At 36.9% G+C, this 13,388-nt stretch overlaps 1 protein-coding gene across 2 annotated transcripts in view; it reads right to left on the bottom strand.

Annotated features, from left to right (window-relative positions):
• LOC145689368 (small ribosomal subunit protein mS39) overlaps positions 1–7,553 on the bottom strand; it is a 58,719-nt gene extending 51,166 nt beyond the window's left edge. The window contains exons 1-2 of one of the 2 annotated variants that reach the window (XM_081763527.1): positions 7,287–7,553; positions 788–926 (exon numbers count right to left, since the gene is read on the bottom strand). In XM_081763527.1, coding sequence (XP_081619653.1) covers positions 788–926; positions 7,287–7,333 — 186 coding nt within the window. In that variant the 5' untranslated portion in view covers positions 7,334–7,553. Of the gene's footprint in view, positions 1–787; positions 927–6,112; positions 6,190–7,286 lie in introns of those variants that run through there. The other variant, XM_081763523.1, reaches the window with a different exon arrangement.
• Between the last annotated feature and the right edge of the window lie 5,835 nt (positions 7,554–13,388).

Below are 13,388 nucleotides of genomic sequence, written 5' to 3'. Positions count from 1 at the left end.
CTGATAAAGACATAGTTAGTGTGTTGAAACTGTTACGTGGGGTGTTTTTATATATATGGTTATATGTTTTATCACATAACCTTGCTCGTGTGTTGTGTTTAGTTTGACATAAAACATATAGCCGGTTTCTAATTTGTTTTTCATCCATCATTATTACTTATATGTTACTGATTTCTCGTTTTATGCAACTATATTACAAATAAATAAAAATATTATACATGTAAGTAGAGTGGTCCTTTTTATTAACATCCTGACATTTCACTCACGTTTGCTTCTGTTAGCTTCTTCGAAGGAATGAATTTTCTGAGGACAAATCTTCAACTTTCTTCTGCTTTACATGTTACTTTTATTCTCTCGTTTGAAGATTGTTTTATTCTTCTTTTAGTCCAGACTTCATATCGAATAAGATTTAATTGACAAAACCACTGAAAAAAATATTACCGTTCGTACTGCTGTATGAGTGTTATTTTCTAATTGTCTTTACCAATTAACTCCTATCCGATACAAATTCAGGACTAAAACGGGGTATATGCACTTACCTTTAAACAGAAGAATAAAACTACCGTGTAGGGAAGGAAGTTCAAAATTTGACATTAGAAAATTTGTTCCACACCGACGAAACTCGAAGCAGCAAACGTGAGTGAAATAACTAAGATATTTGTACTAGTTTCGACGTAGAAGAATCGGTTTCGATACCCGTTAGGAAGTTTATATTCCACTTTAATTACATGAAAATGTCCGATAGAGCGTGTTTCAATGAAACAACTACTATGTGCTACTAAATTACCCTTAATATATCGGTCGGGCCTCTGTGAATCCTCGGAGGAATCTGCACTTCTTCAGGCGTAGATGTCGAAGAGAAATTATTCCAGGATATACAATCCTTTAACGCACTACAAGCGCAAGCCTGATTACGTCTGAAATACCTATAATAAAAGAAAAAGTTTTTTCTTAAATTTATAACGAATTATATATCCGTTAGGTAACAATTTTAAGCGTAAAAAAAAAAAAAGAAAAAAGAAAAGAAAAAAAGAGAAAGAAAAAGAAAATTATTTACTAATGAGTGCTATGGGATACTTTTATAAATTGAGATTAGAAACCTAGAACCTCTTGTGTTAGATGATCTTAGTATAATAGTCTCTGCTACTTTCTTCAGTAACTTCATGAAATGCTATGCTACACTCATTGTTTATCCATTCATCCTGTGCCTATCTCGGAAGAGGACACCGACAATACTTTGGACACACACATGAAACTGAAAAATGATACTGAATTAATTTATCTCGGTTGGTATGTGAGGAACTTCGAGAGTTAACACGTGTTCAAGTGCTTCATAATTCCGTGTACATTGTTTTTCAGTCACGTTTCCAAAGTAATGTCTGTGTCCTCTTTCGTGATAGTCGCAGGATGAGAAAATACACAATGAGTGTAGCAAAACAGTTCATGAAGTTACTGAAGAAAGTAGAAGAAATTACTACAGTGAAACCACCTACCAAAAAATAAATAAATAAATAAGTAAAATAAATCTTTATCATGGAAACAAGGTTAGTCCAGTAATCTCAACTTAAAAAGAAAATTGACTTTCATTTGATATGCGTAGATTCAAATGTCCGTAAATAAAATTAATTTGCTCATATTAGTTCCATTACCCATACTCACAAAATATACTACAGTCTCGTTCAATTGAATTTGATGGGACCGATGATGCTACGGTTAGACCAGAATAAAGATTTTTTTGATATCCACTACTGTGTATTTGCACAAACGAATCTCAACTGGCAAGTGTCTCTTGACCTGTACAGTACAGCACGTGTGTTAAAAATAAACAGGAAGGAGGGAGTTAGTACAGCCGATCTATCGTAACAATGAGCTCACTCGTTGATTTACAACTGTTCCATCAAAACACTACTTTACTCATTCATTCTTGGTGTTTTAAAATAAAAGCCGTGCACAAATAGTTTTTTTTCTTAAGTGATTCGGTTAAACGGAACTGTAGTGTATATATTATAGTTAGGATATACATACTTTCAAACTCATTACCAAAATCATAATTTTTCGTCCAGTGCTTTTATTTTAAATCTTAGTTCCTGAATAAAAGTTTCACTCTCAAGCTTTTGACTCTCTCCTACAGTCTTGTTCATGGGGCATAAAATACAAATAAAAGGTAACGGAAAGAAACTATAATAAATATATACTTCAAAGAAACAAAAAAGGAACTGACCCACTGGGAGAAAAGAAGAAATACCCTTGTAGTGAGTATTACTATGAGTCATTCGTCAAGTTAACAATGTGAGACATTGTGATTATATTTTTATTCTACACGAGCAAAGTTTTAGAGGAGAGCCGAAAGCTTGAAAGTGGAAGAGTTATTTATGAATTAAAACTTGAAGTGCGAGAAATGGTTGGTGATATTAATGAGTATGTCCTCACACCATCTGAATTTGTTCAGTAAGTTTTAAAAAAATTAGGAAAAAAAAAAAAAAAACTCAAGCCAGGCCCATGACCCAAGTTTTCGTCAGGCCCAATCCTCCAGTATGAAATAGTTCTGTCCATTTACCACCATAACTCCAATCTTACTTTCATTCCAATTAATTTATTGATTTAAATATAAGGAATGGATTGAATCTCAAACGCCAATAGTTCTCTATATGTTCATCGTTTGAAATTCTCTTCGGAATGAGAACGTGGAAATCTTATATTTACAAATTACACAAAAATAATGTATCCGTAAAATAAATAAATAAAATAAAATAAAATCAGTAGTCTTTCCTACTGCCTTCAGCAACTTCTTGAACGCTAGACTTTTGTGTATCTTCTCATTCCGTGATTGTCTCAGAAGACAAAGACATTATTTCAGAAACGTACATGAGAAACAATTTACGAATGATACTGGATTATGAAGCACTCCTACACGTGTTTCATTGGTGTTGCAATTACTCTTCCTCCAATTCTGATATTTTCAAGTCGCTAATACCATTTTTCACTAAATGAACAGCAGCGGACAAACCTGCCATATCAGCTCCAATTATTAATATTTTACATCTAGCTCCCTTTTCTGAAATAATCTAACAAACAACCAAACAAAAATAATAAGAAAGAAAGTAAGTATTTCCATGAACACAAGGTTAGTAATTTAATTTATAAATATGTATTCCATAGCGTCCAATAGTAAATATAAGCTACTTACTTTTACTGTGTTCGTAAGGCACGTTTTATGTGATTATTTGTAGTAATGGAGCATTTGTATTAAGGTAGTTTTGTAGTTATTACTGTGGTTATTATTATTATTATGGGATTTCTAACACAGAAATTATGAGAAATAAAAAAGAAGCAATATATATTGTATAAAACCAACGAACAATAATTAAGTTCTTGTAAGTAGATTTAAGGATACGTCCAACGATAGAATTCTTCAAAATATAGATTGCTGAACAACATAGTATTTCATCCATCGTGTTTGTGATGATGTAAACCTGCATATATCAAAACAGTATGCATAAAAACGTTTTCTGGGACACTTGGAGTTAAGATAAATGATCTTTTAACAATTAAACAGCTTCCTTTCCAAAATATCAATGTTTGTTATTAATGGGTCATTTAAAAGTATTGACGTAAACACAGTAATTATTATGGGGTTCGCCCTGTTGGTGATTTACTTAAGCAGGATTATTGTCAGTAAGATAAGGATGCTTTTCGTTCCCCTTCTTTCAGCTACGTTTGTTTCTTCTTATTAGTGAGTTGATTTCATGGGTACCGTATGGGTCTAACTAACGTAAAGTAATCCGTATCAACTCATATAACTTAATCTAATGTAAAGTTACTGTACTCTTTATACGTGTAATCTTTCCTCACAACCACTCCATCTGCACACCCATTATCTGTTCGGTTCTTTAACTCTTTCCGAGGAACTAGGTTTTGAGAAAACAAAAACTGGTTATAGTCTATGCAATTTAACCTAACCTTAGTAAGACATTAGTTAAAACATGTAGCTTTACCAACAAATTTGTAAACTGATGCAACAAATAAAAAAAACTTATGCTCCAAAACTAGTTTACAGTTACCTGAAGCTCCACCGTAAACTATTAGCACAGATTACGAAACTAACCATAATCCATGCTATTATTCAAGGAAAAGCGACAGCGGCTTTATTAGATGTTTTCATGAAAAAAAATCATAAAATAAGAATGTCTTTTCGGCATTATTCGAGCAAACAGTTCTACCAAATTTTGACACACTTCTTACATTTTCTGGTTATGTTAGACCATTGTATTTCTTTCAGCAGAGCATGTACTAAATGAGGAGGTCCACTACTACTGGCAAATTGACTTCAGAAGGGTTCAGTAGAAATACGGTATGGATGTATGACATAAATCTACAATGCGTAAAACACGAACCAACTCGTGCTAGGTGGCCACTGAAATGCACGAATGCTATCTAACCGAGTCAGGGCAGGAGCGCAGCAGGGGTATCCGAACGGTAGCGAGGGAGTGCGTCCGTACGGAAGAGGTGCGTCAGTACCTATAAACAAGCACAGTGGAAAGCCACACTTACACATACAATACTTTCATTATCACTCAAAAAATTCATTTCAATATGCTGTGCATCCACAGTAATTACTTATATTCACAGTCTCTTCCTACATGAAAAAAAATGAAATGAAATCTTTGAGTTTAACGTCCCACGGTTATGCCGGTTAGGCTAAAGGAGACGGTGATGATGAGAGATGAGTGAAATGGTGGAATGAAGAAAGTGAGAGGAAACGGGAGAACCCCGAGAAAACCCACGAGCACGGTGTTTGTTCACCACAAAGTCCACACGGCGCGAGCTGGGATCGAACCAGGGACCCCAAGCACCGGAGGTGAACGCTCTACCACTGAGCCACCGCGCCCCCTTCCTACATGAAAAATGTTCCATATCGTATTTAACTATGCATTTTCTGTTTGGTAGAACCGTCCGCTCGATTGAACAAGTCTTTTCTTCACATTGTTCTAAATCAGGAAAAAAATGGAGAAGTCTTCTACAGCTGAAATGTGACGCAGTCTTTAAGCATTTGTTGCTTTAGAAATATTTATCACAATCTACAAAAGTATAATCAACATTTTAAGTAAGGGTCTATGTTAAGCAGGGCCCAGCTCTTTTTTCTAAAAAATGTTACAATTTTGGTAGTTTCTATTCATGCTAGGTTAGTTTATGTGGGTTAAGTGCCGTATCGCCGGACCAATTTTAGGAAATTTACCGGGTGAATTGGAGAATTTATTTCAGTTTGTGAGGAGGAATGAGTAAAAGTGAAGAAAATTTTTGATTTTGATGTTGTAAGCGGTATTGAATGTGTAAGCAGAACTATTTCGCGGAGAGGTACATTTCTTATGATATAGTAGCGCGAAAGGCATGGCGCTGGGGAAGGAGGAGGAGCATTTCGAGAGCTATTTAGCGGAGTATTTATTTAAGGAAAGGAAACCCCAGGAAAATTTTGTACACGATTTTCCTCTTGAAAGTCGAAAAGTTTACAAGCCTCAGTTTTGAAGGTGACTTCTAACTGAACGGGAATGTATTTCCGCACAGTGCACAGAAGCTGTATTGTATGTTAACAAGTCAACCATTGCAAGTATGAAACCATGACAAGTGCTATTGAAATTTTTATGATCACCAAAACCCACACATTGTCACTACCCTCACTTACGCGTATAGCCACCGTCGCTGACACGCCTGCTCCCTTCGGACGCACCACCTTTCCCCCTACTGCGCACCTGCCCTGACTCGGTTGGATAGCATTCGTGGTTTTTAGTGGCCACCTAGCAGAGATTGGTTTGTTTTTGCACTGTATTTTTTATGCCCCTAACATAAAGTAACGTCATCTAACGTAACTTAATGTAATCCTACAAAATATAACCGAATGCAGTACATTTTGGTGCTTTATTTCAGTTTTCAAAGTGGTCCGGCGATACGACACTAGTGCCGTTTATGTTATATGTACTATGTTAGTGTAGAGGTCCAGCATAGGCTAATTTTCCAAAAATGATATAATTTCGCTTATTTCTACTAATATTAGGTAGTTTACGTTAGTTCAGGTTAGGTTAGGGCTGATTATGTTATGTTGCGTCTAAATACTTACATCATCCATTTCTCCTGTAAATTTTGTTTTTTACATGATTCTGGACTCCTTCTGCCAAACATACTCCTCAGTAAGAAATGGCGTCTGCGGGTTAAGTTTAGAGTTGTCCCTCCGTTTTTTATAACAATTAGGAAAATTTGCAGAAGAAATGAGATAAGAAATAATGATTTGTGGTTCTTATGTGATGTTTAAATGTTTAAGTTTGGCAGTAAATATGTTTAATATGAGAAAAGTTATGTAGAAGTGGATACTATTTGCAACACGCGGAAGGTTTCGGTGATTTAGCAGCATAGTAGTGGCATAGGACGGCGAATTGGTGCGTTGAATAAGATATTTCCGCATTGTGTTTTATAGAATTATATAAGAATAACGTAGAGAATCTATTAAAGTTTCATGAGAACCACGGATCACTGAATTTAAGTGATAATTTGAAGTCTCTATGAGAACCGGGTCTAGTCACTGTTCTAGTCTGACTAAAGTCTTACCAGCTAACCAAACCTAACCTAAAATAATTTAACCTATTCTAAACTAACATAACCTAACAATGTTTAATGTTTTAATTGTTTTATTGTAATTTGAAACTGGAGGGGTAACTCTAAACTTGGGTGCTCTTGGACTTCGCAACATACAAAAAACAGTACGGTACTTAATGTATTAAAAATTGTTACATTTCACTTAACTTTAGTACCCCGTGGGCTTCACAAAAATTTTAAAGGTTTTCTTAATTATTTTTGTGCATCCGTTACACCTGTTCGCCATATTTTACAACTACCATGCTGCTGAAACCTTCCGCGAATGCTTCCGCATCCGACAAAAAGTACTAACTTCCACATATCTTTTCTCGTATTAAACATAACTCTCATGCCGAACTTACATTCCTAAACATCAAATTATCATTTCTTACTTCATTTCTCCTGTAAATTTTCCTAATTTTTATAAAAAAGCGGAGGGGTAACTCTAAACTTAACCCCTAAACTTAAGCCGCATCGGTACCAAAAGTATAGACAACCCACTTCTAAGTCTGTGAAAACAGCGTCCAGTGAAATAGCCTTGCACTTACTTTATTACAGTTACGATGTCTTTATCCCCTTTTCTACACATAAATTAATGACAAGATGCACAAATTAGTGATTCTTCAATAACTAATTTGGGATAATTTAATAATTTAACTTACCTCCCAACTTGGTGTAATGTTCGCACAGATACAGTATAAACACTCATGATTTAAAGAATCTGGTGGTGTCTTAAACTAATAAAACTTTGCACCCTTTACGTTGAATAACATTTTTGTTCTCTTAAAGTATTTCACTTTTTTTAATTAACTAAGTGTACAAAAAATTATGTTATTATTACAAATACTTAATAGTATTAATTTGTTTACACATGTTCCATATATCCTCAATACCAAGTGCAAGTGTTACTAACAGACAGTGATGCCAACCTAGTAACGCAGAAGTTTTAACTTTGCTGGTGAAAATTTTTCCTCGTTTGTAAAAAAAAATCCCATTCTCCAAAAGATAAAATAAAGGAAAAATAAGCCGATATAGCCCAATACGAAGCTTTATTGCACATTAAAAAAATATATACTACAAGCCCAGATACTAATTACATGTCTAATTAATTGCAATAGAAATGAAATTACAATTTTAAATTTATACTATTGCAGGTAATGCGAAAACCGTTCACTTACCAATAAAGCTTCTCTGATGTTTACACTCCTTGCTAATGCACATTTGTAATTTTTGTTTGGAGTAAAGGTCTACGTGTCATTTCGTAACATAAAATGTTGGGATATAGTATATATGAAGCTGTATCAGTTCCCAAAGGAGCAGGACGCTCATACTTTTAGGGATTATTCATTGAGCATGTACGAACTTACAAAGGGGGTGACAAAGCGACTTTTATTTACTTATCGACTGATACGAAAATAAAAAAAAGAACGTACCTGTACTTCATATCTGAATGTGTAGTGCCCTTGTACTTTATCTATGACTATGTGTCAGGCCCGTATCCAGGGGGTCTAGGGGGGCAGGCCCCCCCTAAATTTTGGCCGGCCCCCTACAAAATTTACAGTAGGCTTGCAAAAGAACTATAATGTGACGATGAGCTATCATATGGTTGGATCGCCCCCCCCCCCTTACTTCAGCCGGACCACCCCTAAGTTTTTGGGCTGGCTACGGGCCTGCTATGTGTGTGGGGGGGGGGATTTAACGCATATCGCATGTCTTGTGCACATGGATACTTCTTACTATTGCACTACGTAGAAAATTTATGGTATTTCATGTAGAAGTGGTAATAGAACACAGAAGAAACGCAGATCAGGGGGTTCTCATGTATACTAGCCCTATTATTTTTGTAGAGTTAGTTTTTCTGTCTGAAATGATTGTTTGACCACACGAACTGCATTTAACGAGTCATCGCTTATTATATTTCTTTTCTATGTTTTAACGTCATTTATAGCAGAATATATCTTTTTGTAACTTCCGCGCCGGAATGTGGAAGACACAACACCAGTTTAGCGAGCTTTCTAAATTTGGAAAGTTGAAGTCACTAGTGTTAGAAATTGTTGAGTAAGTTATTAATGAAACTAGGCAATAGCCAGTCAATGGATGGTGCTACCCAACCGTCAATGAAAAAATAGTGTATAGTTTCTTTGAGAACGTTGAAAAGAACGTTCTTGGAGAACGTTATACTTCCCTTTTCCCCACATAAGCAAAATTGTAGACTGAATTTCCCTCGAAACCGGAAACTTTCCTCGAGTTGGCATCACTGCCAACAGCAGCACTACTACAAACCCAGTGTTGCTAACGACAGACCAAATACAGTCACTGTAAAGATACACTAAAGTCGTTAGTTTGCGTACGTAAAATTGAAGACGCTACATTTCTTACTAAACATGAAAATACGGTAAATAAATAAATATTCTTCACATTGTCCTAAATCAGGAAAAAATCCGGGAAGCCATCTACAGTCAGTTGAAATATGACGCAGTCTTTAAGTAATTATTTGTTGCTATAATAATATTTTATCAAAATCTACAAGAGCATGATAAACTTTTAAAAGGTAAGAATAAGAGTTTATTACAAGTAATAAAGTACTCACTTGTCCGAGAAAACCTCAAATTTCTCAACATGTTTCGCTCCCTGTAGTACATGAAGTAGAGGGTTGGAATGATATGAGGGTATTGTATGCAGCCGTTGGTCTCATCCAGCGACGTAATTAACGAGCCTGCAATACGGGAGCCTACAGTAAAAGTAAACTTCATTTAAGTTTCGGAAAGTAACTTTATAATGTTAAATAGTTTAATATTGATTCACATTGTGTCCTGAATATTGTTGTAGTTTTCCAATCAAGGAATTTTTTACATCCCCCTAACACCCCCTCTACACCCTCCCTGTGATAGGCGTTGTCCTCCCTGCCAAAACAGCTCGATAACCCCCCCCCCCAAAGGTTGTGTATAATTTTTTGTTATTACTATCAACGGTGTCATAAATGTAAAATACAGTCCAATAAATAATTTCTTGTTGATACTTTTCTGGTAGCTGACACGAAGCTCAGCAATCGAAATATTTGCTTCAATCTAAATATTAACTTCGATTTTATATTTTTATTTCTCTTATCCCGGAATTGTGTGAAGTATTGCGCTCAAGGAACTGCTTGAGAATCATATAAACAACCTATGTTAGAACTGAAATCTGATACAAGAACAAAGTCAAAGCTGGCTCACGATAATCAGTAAAATAAAGGTGATTACTGATTAGGTAACTCCAAACGAGCAGTAAGAAACTGAAAAGCTATTCGTGATAAGCTGGCGCCCTGGTGGTGGTGCACGCAAACTGTTCCGTCAAGAGCAGCATTGTAAACTGCTCAGGGGCTGCTAAATATGCGATTCGAACGGCATTGGTCGCTGGAAGTGTGACGTCACGCGGAAGAGAGGAAATCGCGTCTTCTGCTTTTAGCATATACTTTTTGTATACTCCGAGCATATTGTAACTTCATTTGATTGTTGAAACTTCATAGACAAAAATAATTCTAACTACAAATCCGCATAATAAATTGCTATATTATAATAAATTTATATTAATGTTATCATCCACTCATTGTTATTGTTTCATGAATATTGATAGGAAATGTTAGTGATAATTCTAAACGCAGCCCTCAGAAGTCACAGAACCCAGAACGCATTGATTGTTTTTCCTTGCATTGTGTTTCTTCATTGATGGGGCTTTATTTTTTAAGGTTGAGATTGCTCAAATAAATGTTATTGTTTTTACATGTTTTTCTACTATATTTTGGGTTTAGTTCGCGGAAAATGTGCCCGAACAAAATTCGTAAGAGCGAGTGCCAGGAGGCTAATAACTGGAGTCTCATTAAAGGATCTGAGCCAAAACTTGAGTAAACACGAGTCTGAATGAAGGATGTGAGCCCATGCAAAAATGAGTACAAGCCCTACTAACGCCAGTGAGCTCGAGTCCCACTGATAGTTGAAGTCCGAGCCCAAGTAAGCGCTTGCCCGAAAGAGATCAGAGAGCACGAGCTCCAAGGAACCTAGTTAGTGCAGGCCTCATTGAAAGATATGAGCGCGGGGCCAAACAAGCATGAGCTTCAACGAGAATAATGAGCAGTGCCGGATTTACGTATAAGCTAAAAAAAAAAAAAAAAAAAAAAAAAAAGCTATAGCTTAGGGTCCCACTCTGCTGGGGACAACAAACAATTAAAGGAAAATCTTTATGTACATTACCAAAATATAAGAAAAAACAATAAAATAAAAGCTATATATATATATATATATATATATATATATAGTAACTATAGTGCTCGTTGTTTTGTATACTTTTATTATGTAAGTAGTGGGGCCCCTTCTGCTAGCCTGCTTCCTAAAATATCACTAGTTTCTTCATTTCCTGGACACATAAAGGGGCCCCTTTATGACAAAATACATAAAGGGGCCTCATTACCTTCATCAGCGTAGGTCCCCACCAATCCTAAATCCGGCTCTGAGCACGAGCCCACTAAAGATAATGAACCCGAGCCCACATTAGTGAAAACCGCGCTGGTATCAGTGAGCTCGAGCTATATTGATGGCATTGAGATCGAGCCCAGCTGACGGAAGTGAGCCAACACAAGTGAGCATGAGTCCAATCCAGATTACTGTGCCCGAATCCAAGCAAGTGCGTGACCGAAGGAGACTAGAGAGCACGAGTTCCAAGGAGCCTAGTGAGTTCGAACCTCATTAAAGAATGTGAGTCCTAGACCAAGAAAGCGCAAGCCTCAAATAGAATAAATAGCGCGAACCCCACTGAAAATATGGAACCCGAGCCCACATTAATACACACTGTGGTGTCAGTGAGTTTGAGCCCCATTGATGAGTGAGCTCGAGCCCAGTTGACGGAAGATAGTACGCACGAGTGAGCAAGAGTCTAATTAAGATTAGTGACCCCGAACCTAACTAATCGCGTGCTCGCTCGAAATAGATTAGCGTGCGCGATCTCCAAGGAATCTAGTGAGAGTGAGCTTCACTGAAGAATGTGAGACCAAGACCGAGTAAACGCGAGCCTCATTAAAGAATATGAGCCCGAGTTTGAGTAAGAGCGAGCCTTAACGAGAATAGTAAACGCTTTCCCCACTGAAAGTAATAAACTCATTACAAGCCCCACTGACGTCATTGAGCACGAGATCATTAATGGTAGTGACCCTTACTCTAGTTCAGATTAGTAAGCCCGAGCTTTATTGAGTGTAGTGAGCCGAAAGCTAATAAACGTGTACCCCAATGAAACGAAATGAAATCTTTAAATTTTACGTCCCACGGTTATGCCAGTTAGGCTAAAGGAGACGGTGATTACGAGAAAAGAATGAAATGGCGGAATAAAGAAAGTGGGAGGAACTGGTAGAACCCCGAGAAACCCACAAGCACGGTATTTGTTCACCACAAGGTCCACATGGCGCGAGCTGGAGTCGAACCAGGGACCCCAAGCACCGGAGGTGAACGCTCTACCACTGAGTCAACGCGCCTCCACCCCCAATGAACTTAGCGCGAGCTCCCAGCAGTCTAGTGTGTGTGTGATCAGCACACAGCACGTGCACCCCTTCGTTGTAAATATATACTATCTAAAATGAGAAGCTAGCAGTGAAAATAGCAACACTTTCCGAAACTTTCTGCCATTATTTTTCCGTTTGGGGCTTAAGAGAAAGCAAAGCTTTGCAAAAGCAATACATTAAGTCGATTTTCTGAAGGTTGAAGGAAAAGGATTCACCAAGCAAAACAATATAACATTTGTCAAGTAGAACAGAAAACATGCGACCTTCTATAAAATAACCGGCCCCCGTTCTATGTATCAGCGTTGTCAAGGGTAAAGAATATTGTCACATGTCACTTTGAAGAGTTTCAGTGTGATTGGTTAGTTTGGTAATTATTGGTGCACCCCCGCTCAGAAAATCCTGGATCCCACCCTGAGTGTGATCCTTATTGGAGGATGAGTCCTAGTCCAAGTGAGCACGAGCCTCAACGGAAATAAGAACGCGAGCCCCATTGAAGGTAACGAAAACGAGCTGCACATGTATCCATTTTAAACGTTAAAGTGAATATTTAAATAAACGCAATGAACACTATATGTTGGCATACGGAAAACCTAGTTTTGGCGAGCATTACAGGCGAAAAGAGAGCAGCCAATCAGGCTTGTCTCGATTTTTTGTGTGTGTGTGTATGTGTGTGTGTGTGGCTTCACCGAGTTATGGGGACAAAATGGACAAATCCTCTTTTCTAACATTTTTGCTCGTCCTGCAGGATCGGCATCCATGACTCTAGTTATTTAAATTTCTACAAGTTCTTCAACTTTATATGTTTGAAAAATAAATTATTTTCTCTTAATATTTTACTTCTGTTCGTTCTTAACAATTCCATGCCAATTCGATATATGCAGAGAAGAAATTGCATGAGTGAGGAACTTTTTTTCTTACAGGTAGCTTATGAAGTTCGTATTGTAAGTCTGTCTCATAATCTTTCGTTAAGAAATGAATAGAATAAATATTAGCATTGTTTACATCGATTGTCTGCGCATTTACACCGAGAAACTCACTGTCGTTGTACCAACAACATTTTAGGAAAGGGATGCTATGTTATACATGGAGTTTTCCTTTCTCAATTCGGACATTGAGCAACAACAAAGTTATTTTTATTCATTTTTGTCTCAATAATTACCCATTCTTTATAAATTCCACGCATCGACACCGCTTACTGTATTCCCTACAATGTGTTTGTTTCGTGCTCTCTTCCACG

Source organism: Thermobia domestica, chromosome 1, assembly GCF_964235325.1.
Source record: "Thermobia domestica chromosome 1, izTheDome1.hap1.1, whole genome shotgun sequence".
Classification (NCBI taxonomy): domain Eukaryota; kingdom Metazoa; phylum Arthropoda; class Insecta; order Zygentoma; family Lepismatidae; genus Thermobia; species Thermobia domestica.
The sequence above is the reverse complement of the archived record's forward strand: the minus strand, read 5'-3'. Positions and strand labels throughout refer to the sequence as shown.